The following is a 16,901-nucleotide window of genomic DNA, read 5'->3' on the forward strand; positions in this document are numbered from 1 at the left end:
TCCTTTTATTTCCATTTATTTTCAAACTTTTGTATCTTTAAAAATGTTTGCATGTTTTAAGCATAGTGTTCTTCAAAAGTGACATAAAATGTAAGTATTGCCATGTTAATGGTGATTATACACATTTATTGTAGTTTTGGTAAGCCCTGGCTTAAATAAATAGCATATCTTTTCAGGGAAATTTGTTTTTGCCTTCAGGACGTATGATCATTTATTATTGTGAGACTGGAGTTACATACAGGATCATCTGCAATGCCGTAAGATGGAGTCCAATAATAATGCTTCTTTAGACCATGGAAGAGTTCTGCAAGGTAGACACGACCATCAACCATACAGGGCTGTACATCTGTGGAGGAGGCACTCAGGCGACCGGTCAAGAGGAGCTCTGAAAATGCCTGAAACAGCGCATATGAGTTAGTAAAACAACCTACCATTATCATTACATAGCTTAGGGTGCCCTGATCACACCCTTTTTATTTCGTGATACTCCCTTCTGTTGCTGAGATATATAGTCTTATAGTTTATCTGACAATTCAGTGAGTCAGTCATATGGGTGTGAACTTAATTTTACAGGAGGTGTGTATTAGGCAAACATACCCCTCAATGTACAAAATCCACACCTTCTTGCCCATCACCTGATAGCCACTCCCACTATTAAACTAAGTTCACGCCCATCTGATGGATTTCCCTAATTATGCGGCAGAAAAAACGTATCCCCCATCCTGTGGATAGGGGTTGAGTGATCGCGGGGGGAGGTTCCGACCGTTGGGACCCCTGCCATCTCTCATACGGGGCCCCGACTCTGCTCCTCTAATTCCCATGTCATACCCAGCATGGAAGCTGGTTGAAACATGCCCCCTCCCTATCAATGGGAAAGGCAGAGAGACAGCGTTTTGGAGGGGGCGTGTTTCAACCAGCTTCCATGCTGGGTATGACATGCGCATTAGAGGAGCAGAGTCAGGGCCCCATACAGGATATCGCAGGGGTCCCAGCAGTTGGATAATTTTCCATTGCATATCTCCTTTAAATGTTACTTTCTCAAGGTTCTTAGTTTACAAATATAAGAAATGGCAAAAGTAGCCCAATAATCTGGAATAGAATACATACCAAACAGGCATCTTCGTCAAGTACGTTACCCCAAATATAGATGTATTCTAGCCCTTTATTTACTTTGATTGCAGCTGCCAGAGCCTTGAGTCCTTGTCCAGTGATATTGTTACTTACAATTGCTAACCTGGTGGTTAAAACAACGAATAGTGTCAGACTATAATAATGAAAGGTTTCCAAACTCTCCCCACACTTCCATATGTACATTATATCAGATATTGTTTAACATCAACTATTACATATCTGATTACACACTGAGTGCAGTTTTCAATGTGGCCCCCAGGCAACTGGCTTGTCATTCATTGAGAGGATGATAATATATAGTCTGATGGCATGGACCTTGAAATTGCAGCTAGCCATGCTTACCTGCTAATATCCCACTACTACATAACATTAAATAACAGCTTTAAACCCTCAAGGCATGGACCCCACAAAACCTTTGAGGGTGTCTTGTGGTATCTGCCACCAAGATGATAGCAGCGGATCTGTAGGTAAGACCTCCATGAATTGGACTTGCTTTTTCAGAACATCCTTTGTGCCAGGCTCCAGTTCATGCAGCAGGCTGATTGACAAACAGGGGGCCTGCCCAGAGCCCTGCTTGTCCCGCCCACGCTTCCTATATTTTATCTCTCAAAGATAATATATGCAGGAGAAAGAGCATTTTTTCACTGCAAAAATATATACATTTTTTAACCAATGTATATTACAAATACATATATATATATATATATATATATATATATATATATATGTATTATCTACAATGATATAAAAAATATAGTGCTAATGACAGGTATGCTTTAACTCTTATTCCTCAAACCATTCCTGAACAAACTGTGCACTGTGGTGCGTGGCATTATCCTGTTAAAAGAGGCCACTAGTATAATGGAATAGCATTGAACTTAGTCTGTAAAAATGCCAGGACCCACGGTTTCCCAGCAGAACATTGCCTAGGGAACCACACTGGCTTACCTACTTCCTATAATGTATCCTGGTGCCATATCTTCCCCATGTAAGTAATGCACACATGCCCTGCCATCCTCGCCATCCTCGTGATAAAATGTGAGCCATCAGAGGCCACCTTCTACCATTGCTCCATGGTCTTGTTCTAATGCTTATATATCCATTATAGGTGCTTTCTGTGGTACATAGAGGTCAGCAGTCCTTTAGACCAGTCTGCAGCTACACAACGAGCTGTGTTACACTGTGTTTTGATGTCTATATTACCCAGTATTACCTTTTTCAGCCATTTTTGCTAAAGTAGGTTTTCTGTGGGATTAGACCAGACAGGATAGCCTTCAGCATCCATGATGATGCTGTCACAAGTTAACCGTCTGTCCTCTTTTGAGACTCATGGTAGGTACTAACTACTGTGTATATGAGACACCTGCTGTTCTGAAGATGCTTTGATCCAGTTATCGAGCATTTCAATTTGGACCTTATGACTCTTGGGTCTTCTGGCATTCCTTAAACACATTAACTTCAATAACTGTATTGCTGCCTTATATGTCCCAATACTTGACAGATGCCATTGCCACAAGGCAATGTTATTTATATAGAAGAAAAGAATCACTGCGCAGCACTCACCTTTTCCAGTGATTTATTTCAGATCCATTGACAATCCATGTGATGATCCAAGTACACTGAGGTTCGTGGGGAGGACAGGAAAGAGAGCTCTGAGGAGCCCTTGCGGCAACGTTTCGCAGCAAAAACCGCTTGGTCACGCCTTCTGAAGGCGTGACCAAGCGGTTTTTGCCGCGAAACGTTGCCGCAAGGGCTCCTCAGAGCTCTCTTTCCTGTCCTCCCCACGAACCTCACTGTACTTGGATCATCACATGGATTGTCTATGGATCTGAAATAAATCACTGGAAAAGGTGAGTGCTGCGCTGTGATTCTTTTCTTCTATATTGTCGCATCTCTAAGTGCCACTGCACCACCCAAGTGTATAGTACAGTCACCCCCGATAACAAAGACTATTGCAAGACCCGGTGCCGAGCACTTTCCTACTCTGTGTGTGTGTATACATATATATATATATATATATATATATATATATATATATAAAATGTTATTTACTTCACCTTTTAATGTTTTGATTAATGGGTATATACTATTATTAAATGTTAAATGTAATACTAACGCTCTCAGGCTGTGATTGTATGAATGAATAGCTTCAGCCAGGTAGATTGCACCTTCATCTTCCATTCTGTTTGATGTCAAGTCTAAGATCTCCAGTACTGCATTTGTCTTCAGTAGGTTTGCCAAGCACTTGACGCCATCACGGGTTATTTTATTGCTGAAAAGGTATAAGCATATTTGTTCAGTTTTCTACCGGTGTACAATAGCAGATGCTACTCACGACATTGCACATAATAGTATGACCCTAAATGCACCTTCATTCTCTGATTTCAGAGAAATCTCAACATATATTTCTCATAAGGGAAATACTCTGCTCAAAAAAATAAAGGGAACACTTAAAGGGGTACTCCCATGGAAAACTTTTTTTTTAAATCAACTGGTGCCAGAAAGTTAAGCAGATTTGTAAATCACTTCTATTAAAAAAATCTTAATCCTTCCAGTACTTTTTAGAGGTTGTATACTAAAGAGAAATCCAAAAAAGAAATGCATTTCCTCTGATGTCATGACCACAGTGCTCTCTGCTAACCTCTGCTGTCCATTTTAGGAACTGTCCAGAGCAGGAAAAAATCTCCATAGCAAACATATGCTGCTCTGGATAGTTCCTAAAATGGACAGCAGAGGTCAGCAGAGAGCACTGTGGTCATGACATCAGAGGAAATGCATTTCTTTTTTGGATTTCTCTTTAGTATACAGCCCCTAAAAAGTACTGGAAGGATTAGGATTTTTTAATAGAAGTGATTTACAAATCTGTTTAACTTTCTGGCACCAGTTGATTTAAAAAAAAAAAAAGTTTTCCACGGGAGTACCCCTTTAACGACGCAGGACGTATATTTACATCCTGCACCGGCTCCCGCGATATGAAGCATCACATTGCGTCGGTCCCAGCGCTCATCAACGACCGGAACATGCGGCTAATACCACACATCGCCGATCGCGGTATTAACCCTTTAGAAGCGGAGGTCAAAGCTGACCGCCGCTTCTAAAGTGAAAGTGAGACTCTCCCGTCTAGTCAGTCGGGCTGTTCGGGACCGCCGCGGTGAAATCACGGCGTTCCGAACAGCTTACAAGACACCGGGAGGGCCCTTACCTGCCTCCTCGGTGTCCGATCGACGAATGACTGCTCCGTGCCTGAGATCCAGGCAGGAGCAGTAAAGCGCCAATAACACTGATCACAGGCGTGTTAATACAAGCCAGTGATCAGCATGAGAGATCAGTGTGTGCAGTGTTATAGGTCCCTATGGGACCTATAACACTGCAAAAAAAAAGGAAAAAAAAGTGTTAATAAAGGTCATTTAACCCCTTCCCTAATAAAAGTTTGAATCACCCCCCTTTTCCCATAAAAAAAATAAAACAGTGTAAATAAAAAAAATAAACATATGTGGAATCGCCGCGTGCGTAAATGTCCAAACTATAAAAATATATCATTAATTAAACCGCACGGTCAATGGCGTACGCGCAAAAAAATTCCAAAGTCCAAAAAAGCGTATTTTTGGTCACTTTTTATACCATTAAAAAATGAATAAAAAGTGATCAAAAAGTCAGATCAAAACAAAAATCATACCGATAAAAACTTCAGATCATGGCGCAAAAAAATGAGTCCTCATACCGCCCTGTACGTGGAAAAATAAAAAAGTTATAGGGGTCAGAAGATGACATTTTTAAACGTACAAAATGGCGTTTTTTCTTCGATTTTATCGCACAATGATTTTTTTTTTCCGTTTCGCCGTGAATTTTTGGGTAAAATGACTAATGTCACTGCAAAGTAGAATTGGTGACGCAAAAAATAAGCCATAATATGGATTTTTAGGTGGAAAATTGAAAGGGTTATGATTTTTAAAAGGTAAGGAGGAAAAAACTGAAAAACCCTGAGTCCTTAAGGGGTTAAACAACACAATGTAACTCCAAATCATTCACACTTCTGTGAAATCACACTGTCCACTCAGGAAGCAACACTGACAATCAATTTCACATGCTGTTGTGCAAATGGAACAGACAACAGGTGAAAATTATAGGCAATTAGCAAGACACACAAGACAAAAAGGAGTGGTTCTGCAGGTGGTGACCACAGACCACTTCCAGGTTCCTATGCTTCCTGGCTGATGTTTTGGTCACTTTTGAATGCTGGCGGTGCTTTACCTCTAGTGGTAGCATGAGACGGAGTCTACAACCCACACAAGTGGCTAAGGTAGTGCAGCTCATCCAGGATGGCACATCAATGTGAGCTGTGACAAGAAGGTTTGCTATGTCTGTCAGCGTAGTGTCCAGAGCATGGAGGCACTACCCGAGACAGGCCAGTACATCAGGAGACGTGGAGGAGGCCGTAGCAGGCAAACAACCCAGCAGCAGGACCTCTATCTCCGCCTTTGTGCAAGGAGGAGCACTGCCAGAGCCCTGCAAAATGACCTCCAGCAAGCCACAAATGTGCATGTGTCCACACAAATGGTCAGAAACAGACTCCATGAGGGTGGTACGAGGGCCCAATGTCCACAGGTGGGGGTTGTGCTTACAGCCCAACACCATGCAGGACGTTTGGCATTTGCCAGAGAACACCAAGATTGGCAAATTCGCCACTGGTCCCCTGTGCTCTTCATGGATGAAAGCAGGTACACACTGAGCACATGTGACAGACGTGACAGAGTCTGGAGACACCATGGAGAATGTTCTGCTGCCTGCAACATCCTCCAGCATGATCGGTTTGGCGGTGGGTCAGTTATGGTGTGGGGTGGCATTTCTTTGGGGGCCACACAGCCCTCCATGTGCTTGCCAGAGGTAGCCTGACTGCCATTAGGTACCGAGATGAGATCCTCAGACCCCATGTGAGACCATATGCTGATGTGGTTGGCCCTGGGTTCCTCCTAGTGCAAGACAATGCTAAATCTCATGTGGCTGGAGTGTGACAGCAGTTCCTGCAAGAGGAAGGCATTGATGCTATGCACTGGCCCACCCGTTCCCCAGACCTGAATCCAATTGAGCACATCTGGGACATCATGTCTCGCTCCATCCACCGCCACATTGCACCACAGACTGTCCAGGAGTTGGCGGATGCTTTAGTCCAGGTCTGGGAGGACATCCCTCAGGAGACCATACACCACCTCATCAGGAGCATGCCCAGGCATTGTAAGGAGGTCATACAGGCACATGGAAGCCCCACACACTACTGAGCCTCATTTTGACTTGTTTTAACCCCTTAAGGACGCAGGACGTAAATGTACGTCCTGGTGCAGGGGTACTTAACGCACCAGGATGTACATTTACGTCCTAAGCATAACCGCGGGCATCGGAGCGATGCCCGTGTCATGCGCGGCTGATCCTGGCTGCTGATCGCAGCCAGGGACCCGCCGGCAATGGCCGACGCCCGCGATCTCGCGGGCGTCCGCCATTAACCCCTCAGGTGCCGGGATCAATACAGATCCCGGCATCTGCGGCAGTGCGCGATTTGAATGAATGATCGGATCGCCCGCAGCGCTGCTGCGGGGATCCGATCATTCATAACGCCGCACAGAGGTCCCCTCTCCTTCCTCCGTGCGGCTCCCGGCGTCTCCTGCTCTGGTCTGTGATCGAGCAGACCAGAGCAGAAGATAACCGATAATACTGATCTGTTCTATTGTCACGATGCCGGCTGGCAGGAGGTGGATCCTCTGTGCCAGAGAGGGATAGCGAGGACCGTGCTAGTGGACCGGTTCTAAGACACTACAGGTTTTCACCAGAGCCCGCCGCAAAGCGGGATGGTCTTGCTGCGGCGGTAGTGACCAGGTCGTATCCACTAGCAACGGCTCACCTCTCTGGCTGCTGAAGATAGGCGAGGTACAAGGGAGTAGGCAGAAGCAAAGTCGGACGTAGCAGAAGGTCGGGGGCAGGCGGCAAGGTTCGTAGTCAGGGGAGATAGCAAAGTTCTGGTACACAGGGTATAAACACACAAAAACGCTTTCACTAGGCTCTAGGGCAACAAGATCCGGCAAGGAAGTGCAAGGGAGGAGACTAGATATAGCCAGGAAACAGATGGGAACCAATTAAGCTAATTGGGCCAGGCACCAATCATTGGTGCACTGGCCCTTTAAGTCTCAGGGAGCTGGCGCGCGCGCGCCCTAGAGAGCGGAGCCGCGCGCGCCAGCACATGACCGCAGGAGACGGGAACGGGTAAGTGACCTGGGATGCGATTCGCGAGCGGGCGCGTCCCGCTGTGCGAATCGCATCCCCAACGGCCATGACAGGGCAGCGCTCCCGGTCAGCGCTGACCGGGGAGCTGCAGGGAGAAAGGCGCCGTGAGCGCTCCGGGGAGGAGCGGGGACCCGGAGCGCTAGGCGTAACAGTACCCCCCCCCTTAGGTCTCCCCTTCTCTTTATCGGGTAACTGCCTCCCCTGGGATGAGGACACCGGGAAAGGAAGGAGGGATTCCTCAACGGCAGGCAGAACCGCAGGAGTAGGAATGGGGAGAGAGGGCAGAGGGCGAGACCTGGCACGGGGCAGTGTGACACCAGGACGGGGGCCATGGGGTGGCACAGAGGCTTGCCTGACGGGACTGGGAGGGGGGGAGGGGCATTTCCTGTGGCAGGCAGAGTCCTTAATGACCTTAGGGGGACCGGAAACAGGAGGAACCACAGGGTCACGGCAGGGAGTACTGGGAACCGGTTTTAGACAGTTCTTGGAACAAGAGGACCCCCAACTCCTGATCTCCCCAGTGGACCAATCCAGGGTAGGGGAATGAAGTTGAAGCCAGGGAAGTCCAAGGAGAATTTCCGAGGTGCAATTGGGGAGGACCAAAAGTTCAATCCTCTCATGATGAGATCCGATGCTCATAAGAAGGGGCTCCGTGCGGAAACGTATGGTGCAATCCAACTTGGCTCCGTTGACCGCGGAAACGTGGAGTGGCTTGACAAGACGGGTCACCGGAATGCGAAATTTATTCACTAGGGACTCTCGAATAAAATTTCCAGAAGCTCCAGAGTCCAGGCAGGCCACGGCTGAGAGAGAAGAGCTGGCTGAAGCAGAAATCCGCACGGGTACCGTGAGACGTGGAGGAGCAGACTTGGAACCAAGAGACGCCACACCCACGTGAGCTGGGTGCGTGCGTGCGTTTCCCAGGCGTGGAGGACGGATAGGGCAATCCACCAAGAAATGCTCGGTACTGGCACAGTACAGACAAAGATTCTCTTCCTTACGGCGATTCCTCTCTTCCTGGGTCAGGCGAGACTTATCCACTTGCATGGCCTCCTCGGCGGGAGGCCCAGGCGTAGATTGCAACGGATACTGTGGGAGAGGTGCCCAGAGATCTAAGTCTTTTTCCTGGCGGAGCTCTTGGTGTCGCTCAGAAAAACGCATGTCAATGCGGGTAGCTAGATGGATGAGTTCTTGCAGATTGGCAGGAATCTCTCGTGCGGCCAGCACATCCTTGATGCGACTGGATAGGCCTTTTTTGAAGGTCGCGCAGAGTGCCTCATTATTCCAGGATAATTCTGAAGCAAGGGTACGGAACTGTACGGCATACTCGCCAACGGAAGAATTACCCTGGACCAGGTTCAACAGGGCAGTCTCAGCAGAAGAGGCTCGGGCAGGTTCCTCAAAGACACTTCGGATTTCCGAGAAGAAGGAGTGTACGGAGGCAGTGACGGGGTCATTGCGGTCCCAGAGCGGTGTGGCCCAAGACAGAGCTTTTCCAGACAGAAGGCTGACTACGAAAGCCACCTTAGACCTTTCAGTGGGAAACAGGTCCGACATCATCTCCAGGTGCAATGAACATTGCGAAAGAAAGCCACGGCAAAACTTAGAGTCCCCATTAAATTTGTCCGGCAAGGACAGGTGGAGGCTAGGAGTGGCCACTCGCAGCGGAGGAGGTGCAGGAGCTGGCGAAGGAGATGATTGCTGAAGAAGTTGCGAATGTTGGCGCACAATGGTGGACACTTCCGACAGCTGGTGGGTTAGATGGGCGATCTGTCGGGCGATATCAGAGACAACTGGCAGGGGAACCTCAGCGGGATCCATGGCCGGATCTACTGTCACGATGCCGGCTGGCAGGAGGTGGATCCTCTGTGCCAGAGAGGGATAGCGAGGACCGTGCTAGTGGACCGGTTCTAAGACACTACAGGTTTTCACCAGAGCCCGCCGCAAAGCGGGATGGTCTTGCTGCGGCGGTAGTGACCAGGTCGTATCCACTAGCAACGGCTCACCTCTCTGGCTGCTGAAGATAGGCGAGGTACAAGGGAGTAGGCAGAAGCAAAGTCGGACGTAGCAGAAGGTCGGGGGCAGGCGGCAAGGTTCGTAGTCAGGGGAGATAGCAAAGTTCTGGTACACAGGGTATAAACACACAAAAACGCTTTCACTAGGCTCTAGGGCAACAAGATCCGGCAAGGAAGTGCAAGGGAGGAGACTAGATATAGCCAGGAAACAGATGGGAACCAATTAAGCTAATTGGGCCAGGCACCAATCATTGGTGCACTGGCCCTTTAAGTCTCAGGGAGCTGGCGCGCGCGCGCCCTAGAGAGCGGAGCCGCGCGCGCCAGCACATGACCGCAGGAGACGGGAACGGGTAAGTGACCTGGGATGCGATTCGCGAGCGGGCGCGTCCCGCTGTGCGAATCGCATCCCCAACGGCCATGACAGGGCAGCGCTCCCGGTCAGCGCTGACCGGGGAGCTGCAGGGAGAAAGGCGCCGTGAGCGCTCCGGGGAGGAGCGGGGACCCGGAGCGCTAGGCGTAACATCTATGTCCTATACATAGAACAGATCAGTATTAGCAATCATGGTATTGCTATGAATAGTCCCCTATGGGGACTATTCAAGTGTAAAAAAAAATGTAAAAAAATGTAAAAGTAAAAGTAAAAAAAAAGTGAAAAATCCCCTCCCCCAATAAAAAAGTTAAACGTCCGTTTTTTCCTATTTTCCCCCCAAAAAGCGTAAATTTTTTTTTTTATAGACATATTTGGTATCGCCGCGTGCGTAAATGTCCGAACTATTAAAATAAAATGTTAATGATCCCGTACGGTGAACGGCGTGAACGAAAAAAAAAAAAGTCCAAAATTCCTACTTTTTTAATACATTTTATTAAAAAAAAAATTATAAAAAATGTATTAAAAGTTTTTTATATGCAAATGTGGTATCAAAAAAAAGTACAGATCATGGCGCAAAAAATGAGCCCCCATACCGCCGCTTATACAGAAAAATAAAAAAGTTATAGGTCATCAAAATAAAGGGATTATAAACGTACTAATTTGGTTAAAAAGTTTGTGATTTTTTTTAAGCGCAACAATAATATAAAAGTAAGTAATAATGGGTATCATTTTAATCGTATTGACCCTCAGAATAAAGAACACATGTCATTTTTACCGTAAATTGTACGGCGTGAAAACGAAACCTTCCAAAATTAGCAAAATTGCGTTTTTCGTTTTAATTTCCCCACAAAAATAGTGTTTTTTGGTTGCGCCATACATTTTATGGCATAATGAGTTATGTCATTACAAAGGACAACTGGTCGCGCAAAAAACAAGCCCTCATACTAGTCTGTGGATGAAAATATAAAAGAGTTATGATTTTTAGAAGGCGAGGAGGAAAAAATGAAAACGTAAAAATGAAATTGTCTGAGTCCTTAAGGCCAAAATGGGCCGAGTCCTTAAGGGGTTAAGGACATTACATCAAAGTTGGATCAGCCTGTAGTGTGGTTTTCCACTTTGATTTTGAGTGTGACTCCATATCCAGACCTCCATGGGTTGATAAATTTGATTTCCATTGATAATTTTTGTGTGATTTTGTTGTCAGCACATTCAACTATATAAAGATGAAAGTATTTCATACGATTAGTTCATTCATTCAGATCTAGGATGTGTTATCTTAGTGTTCCCTTTCTTTTTTTGAGCAGTGTAGTATGTGTCTCTTTCTAGCATATAGATCACACAGATCGTACTAGCAGTTATATTGAACTTTCTACTGTGATTACAATAACACTGCAATACTGCAGAAACCACTGCAAAACACAACAATATCCAGCTGCCTGATCCCTCGCTTCCCTGATATCTACTGCCAGGGGAGATGCCCACAAACCCACGATATGACTGAACAATCCTTCTGAAAGTTGACGTTAGTGTATTGCCAGTGTACCACTGTCTAATCATCAAAACTAGAAGGCATGGGGCACAAAGGTAATGCACTTGATTGATACCATATTACTCTTTACCAGCTTAGATCGAGATATTTTAGAGTCCTGTTTTCATGTAAGGCTTCACAAAGACGCTCAACTCCAGAATCTGTCATCTCATGTTTTGACAGATGGATCTCCTTAAGAGTATTGTTCACCTTTAACATTCGAGCTATGTGATTGGTAGTATCCTCCTAAAAAAGACCAATAAATAAGGATGAATTGAAATAATTTGCACAACAACATTTAGTAAAAATCAGTTTACTATAACTAAAGTAAGTACCTTACCTGCAAAACATAAAACAAAGGGCGGTTTAGATTTATCGATTTTATCGAGTCATTTTGCTTTAGGACTGTAGAAAATGCTATCAAGCTTTCTATGCCCTGTACAGATAAATGAGATAAAAAAACAATTTAGCAATAGCATATTTCTATTAAAAAAAACATACAAATAATACAAAAAAATACATACCACCTGTCTAAAACTGCCTTAGCGTACATTCACACATGCATATTTTCTGAAACAGATTTTGCTACCCATTAAAGTCAATGGGCATCAAAATCTACTGAAGAAAATCTGCAGCAGAAAATACACGTGTGAACGTACCCTTAGGGTAGGGTTCACTTGTACAAGAGCTGCTGCGTATTTTTGCTGCATATTTTGTGCAGCTGATTTTGCTACCCATTAACTTCAATGGGCAACAAAATCAGCTGCAGAAAATATGCAGCAGGTCCTGTACGTGTGAACATACTCTTAGGGTAGGGTCACACATAACGGATCCACAGCATATTTTAAGATGCGGATCCGCCGGTGACTGGACCCATAGTGTTCCTCCAGTTGTTGCCCCGCCCCCTGGCCTACTCACAGTGGCAAACTGCCGCTCTAAGCAGCCACACAAGGGCCTGCGAGTCGTCGCACGCATGCGCAGTGTACTCCGCGATGTCTGAGTACACTGCAAGTGCACTTTGTGACTCACAGGCCCCTGTGTGGCTGCTCGGAGCAGCGGGCAACAGCTGGAGGCACACTATAGGTCGGGTCACCGGTGGATCCGCAGCGTAGAATATGCTGCGGATCCATGACGAGTGACCCTACCCTTAGAGCAGGGGTCTCAAACTGGTGGCCTTCCAGATGTAGAAAAACTTCAACTCCCAGCATTCCCAGACAGCCGTTAGCTGCAGCCAAGGCTGTCTGGGCATGTCCAGGCATGCTGGGAGTTGAAGTTTTGTAACATCTGGAGGGCCACCAGTTTGAGACCCCTGTCTTAGAGGATGTTTACATGCTGCAAATTTGTTGCAGATTTGCTGCAGATATTGACTTACCTATTAAAGTTAGAAAATGTGCAGTAAATTCGCAGCATGTGAACATACCATTATAGAAAACCTGTCACCAAACCCAGAAAATGATATTGCATTATTATTAAATAGCTTAAAGGGGTACTCCTGTGGAAAACTTTTTTTTTTAAATGAACTGGTGCCAGAAAGTTAAACAGATTTGTAAATTACTTTCAGTACTTATTAGCAGCTGTATACTACAGAGGAAATTCTATTTTTTTTTTGTGTTGTCCACAGTGCTCTCTGCTGACATCTCTGTCCGTGTCAGGAACTGCCCAGAGTAGCATAGGTTTTCTATGGGGATTTTCTCCTGCTCTGGACAATTCCTGATACGGGCATCAGGTGTCAGCAGAGAGCACTGTGGACAAGACAAAAAATAAATTCTAAAAGAATAGAATTTCCTCTGTAGCATACATCTGATAATAAGTACTGAAAGGATTGAGAATTTTTTTACAAATCTGTTTAACTTTCTGGACAAGATGATTTAAAAAAAAAAAATGTTTTTCACCGGAGTACCCCTTTAAGGTGCCTTGATCTAACAACAGCTTCTTGATACACCCTTCTGCTCCCAAGATATGAGGGCTTAGAGTTTGTCTGACAATTCAAGGAATTAGTCAGATGGGTGTGAACAAAATTTTAATAATGGGAAAAATATTTGGTGATGGGTGAGATTATACAAACAGGGGGTGTATATTAGAAACATATGACCCTCAATATATAATTCTGACCTGATATTTACTTCCAATTTTAAAATTACCTGTATATACTCGAGTATAAGCCGAGTTTTTCAGCACGATTATTCGTGCTAAAAACGCCCCCCTCGGTGTATACTCGAGTGAACTCTCTGCCTGTCAATCCCTTCTCAGTGGTCTTCAACTTGCGGACCTCCAAATGTTGCAAAACTACAACTCCCAGCATGCCTGGACAGCCATCGGCTGTCCGGGCATGCTGGGAGTTGTAATTTTGAAACATCTTGAGGTCCGCAGGTTGAAGAGCGCTGCGGCCTTCGTCATCATCCAGACCCTCCCTTTAGTTTTCTTCTCACCTCCCCTCGGTGGGAAGGAAGGGTGAGCTGGTCCGGGCCATCTATGCTGCAGGGACCGTCCGGTGGGGAGGGTTAGTCGTTCCGGGCTGTCCAATTTCACCGGTGGGCCCTCTTCTCTGCTCCGGGCCTGCCCTGTGACGTTGCCTTGATGACGATGCACAGGGACGTCCGTGCGCAGCAGACGTCCCTGCGCATGAATGACTAACCCTCCCCACCGGACGGTCCCTGCAGCATAGATGGCCCGGACCAGCTCACCCTTCCTTCCCACCGAGGGGAGGTGAGTAGAAAACTAAAGGGGGGTCTGGATGACGACGAAGGCCGCAGTGGTCTTCCACCTGCAGACCTCCAGATGTTTCAAAACTACAACTCCCAGCATGCCCGGACAGCCGATGGCAACATCTGGAGGTCCGCAGGTTGAAGACCACTGAGAAGGGATTGACAGGCGGTGATGATGACGGAGGGGGGATGATGACGAGGGGGATGATGACAGGGTGATGATGACGGGGGTGATAATGACAGGATGATGATGATGGGGTGATAATGACAGGGTGATGATGATGGGGGTGATAATGACAGGATGATGATGATGGGGGGTGTAAATGACTGGGGTCTGGATGATGACAGGGGGGATGATGACATGGGGGGGATGATGTACAGTATTTCCCACCCTAGGCTTATAGTCAAGTAAAGTTTTTGGGGTGAAATTAGGGGCCTCGGCTTATATTCGGATATATATATATATATATATATATATATATATATATATATATATATATATATAGTAAGTTCACACCCATCCATCTGATTCCCTAAATTGTCAAACAGACTATAAACCACATATCTTGGAAACGGAAGGGTATATCAAGAAACTTTAAAAAGGTCTGAGATCAGGACACCTTAAGCTATTTTTAACAGTAAAGAACCCCCACAATCTCCAGAATGGAGAAAGAGAAAGCACGTGCTGTAGATGGCACACGCTCAACTAACTTGTGTGGGAGCATCGGAGATGCCCGAATGCTAAACTCTGGTTTCTTCAGTGCTACCATAGAAGTTATTTTTTATTGGACAACCACTTTAATGACTGAATAAAAAGGAATTGACCAAAATTAAAGATAGAAGTAAGTACACAGTACAAATGTACTACAGGGTCAGACTACAAAAAGTTTGTTTGTGGTCAGTTACCATGGAGACACATAGGTATGCATAGGGGCTGCAGACATAAGGAACCTTTTTTCTTTTACATAGAATATTTGGAAAGCTAACCTATAAGACAGTTCATTTCCTATCGGACATACCAAGTCGCAGTCTCCGAGGTCCAGTGCTTCGAGAGTTGAATTTATTTGCAGCATTGCAGCAAAGAACATTGCTCCCTTGTTGCCAATTTTGTTACCTGTCATCCTCAGGCTTCTAAGAGTGTCATTCCTCTGTGCAGAAAAAAATAGAAAAATGAAAAGGAGACTATCACCATTAATATTTATAAGATTTATAAGAATTAAATGCAAGGAAGAATAAAGTTTACTTACATGCAAAGCTTTAGCAATGTGTCCTGCACCATCTATTTCAATGTCATTCCCCATAAGGTTTAAATGGAACAGGGAGCAGCCATCCTGAGATAATAAGAAAGGTTGTTTACTTCTTCAAGTATAAAAAAACAATATACTGACAAATACTGACAATGAACAGAACATGCGTGCCTTTAATCTTCTTTTTGCAACATACCTGAAGAAATTTGGCGATGTACGCTGCCCCATTATTGGTCAAATTGTTGAACCTAAGATCAAGATCTTAAAAAAAATATAATTAAATATATTTGCTTTGAAAAAAAACAACTATGAAATGACAGCACATATTTGTAATACCAATTTATAATATTCTGAAGGCTAATACATTATTTTTAATTGACTTTTTATCTAATCTGTCAAACTTCTGTTCGTCTCTAAGGCTACTGAAAAGTAGCCTATGTTCGAGGTATACATATGTTGACACATAGACTACAGTGTCCCCATGTTGGTCTTACGGAATTCAATTAACCGAACGTAAACTACTAATGACTATATTCAGTCCATGTCCAAATATATATAAAGAACAGGTGAGTCCAGCGAAATAACAGCATATGCTAAGAAATGGACTGAATATAGTCACCAGTATACTATGCTTGGTCCACTGAGCTCAAAGGGGGACATTTCCTAATCTAGTCTATTCTGGGTATGCTTATAGACCAGCGTATGTGGTAGTCTCCTGTCTATTGTGCTCCTAATTTATCAAAGGTCTCACAGCCCTTGATAAATTCTGTGCTCAGACTTCAGGGTCTACAGCTTAAACTGCATTTAGACCTGCTCCAACATGGTCTGACATTTCAGCGTATTTTGGGCAGATGCGACTTGTCGCACAAAAGTCGCACTTGATAAATTCAGCACCAATGCATTTTCCAATGCATTTCCGTCTAAAATAGACTTGCATGCATCATGTTCTAAAAATCCTCTACAGCAAAAGTCGCAGAAAAGTCGCACATATTTAGACTGCGACTTTCTGTGAGACAAATTTAGACAAGAAAAACCAGTCTAAATCCTTTGATAAATCTCCCCCAATGTACCTACAGCAGTATACATCTGCATATTGTTTTGTCACTATGCCAACTCATATCCTAAGCATAGCCTAAGTCATAAAAAATGCTCAAATATTACTTACTTGTTATGAAATTATTTTCTTTTAATACACGAGAAATAGCAAGAAAATCTTCATCTGTAACACGTTTGACGGCCACTAGTCGATTATTTCCACAAATCTTCAATGTAGATGTATACTGCCTAGAAAAATACATTGGACAATTTATAGACCAGTGTATGTGTAAATATTATTCTCTCAGGAGCATTAACAGGGTGAGCCTAAACAGACCCCCTGTTCCCCTCTTCATTTCTCTGCTATTTACTATTTACCCAGCTCTGGTCCCAGCGAGCTGCTTTATGATCAGCCATTTTACAGCCATTTTTGTGTGTGAAGCGGAATTTACTTTTCATATGTAAGTCTTCGGATGCCAGTAAACGTCCCAAATTTATTTCATTGCTATTTAGGGTACATTCACACATGCATATTTTCTATTGCAGATTTGCTGTAGCAGATATTTCTACCTATTGAAGACAAGGGGCAGAAAAAGC

General features: G+C 44.8%; 1 protein-coding gene across 9 annotated transcripts in view; it reads right to left on the reverse strand.

The window, feature by feature from the left end:
• Positions 1-16,901, reverse strand: part of LRRC34 (leucine rich repeat containing 34) — a 22,195-nt gene continuing 5,294 nt past the window's right edge. For 5 of the 9 annotated variants that reach the window (XM_056565125.1, XM_056565128.1, XM_056565126.1 and 2 more), the window contains exons 3-11: positions 16,435-16,553; positions 15,466-15,530; positions 15,270-15,353; positions 15,042-15,170; positions 11,658-11,753; positions 11,409-11,563; positions 3,248-3,403; positions 1,108-1,234; positions 1-395 (exon numbers count right to left, since the gene is read on the reverse strand). In XM_056565125.1, coding sequence (XP_056421100.1) covers positions 195-395; positions 1,108-1,234; positions 3,248-3,403; positions 11,409-11,563; positions 11,658-11,753; positions 15,042-15,170; positions 15,270-15,353; positions 15,466-15,530; positions 16,435-16,553 — 1,132 coding nt within the window. In that variant the 3' untranslated portion in view covers positions 1-194. The remainder of the gene's footprint in view (positions 396-1,107; positions 1,235-3,247; positions 3,404-11,408; positions 11,564-11,657; positions 11,754-15,041; positions 15,171-15,269; positions 15,354-15,465; positions 15,531-16,434; positions 16,554-16,901) is intronic. The other 4 variants (XM_056565134.1, XM_056565131.1, XM_056565130.1 and 1 more) reach the window with 1 other exon arrangement.

Source organism: Hyla sarda, chromosome 3 (assembly GCF_029499605.1).
Source record: "Hyla sarda isolate aHylSar1 chromosome 3, aHylSar1.hap1, whole genome shotgun sequence".
Classification (NCBI taxonomy): domain Eukaryota; kingdom Metazoa; phylum Chordata; class Amphibia; order Anura; family Hylidae; genus Hyla; species Hyla sarda.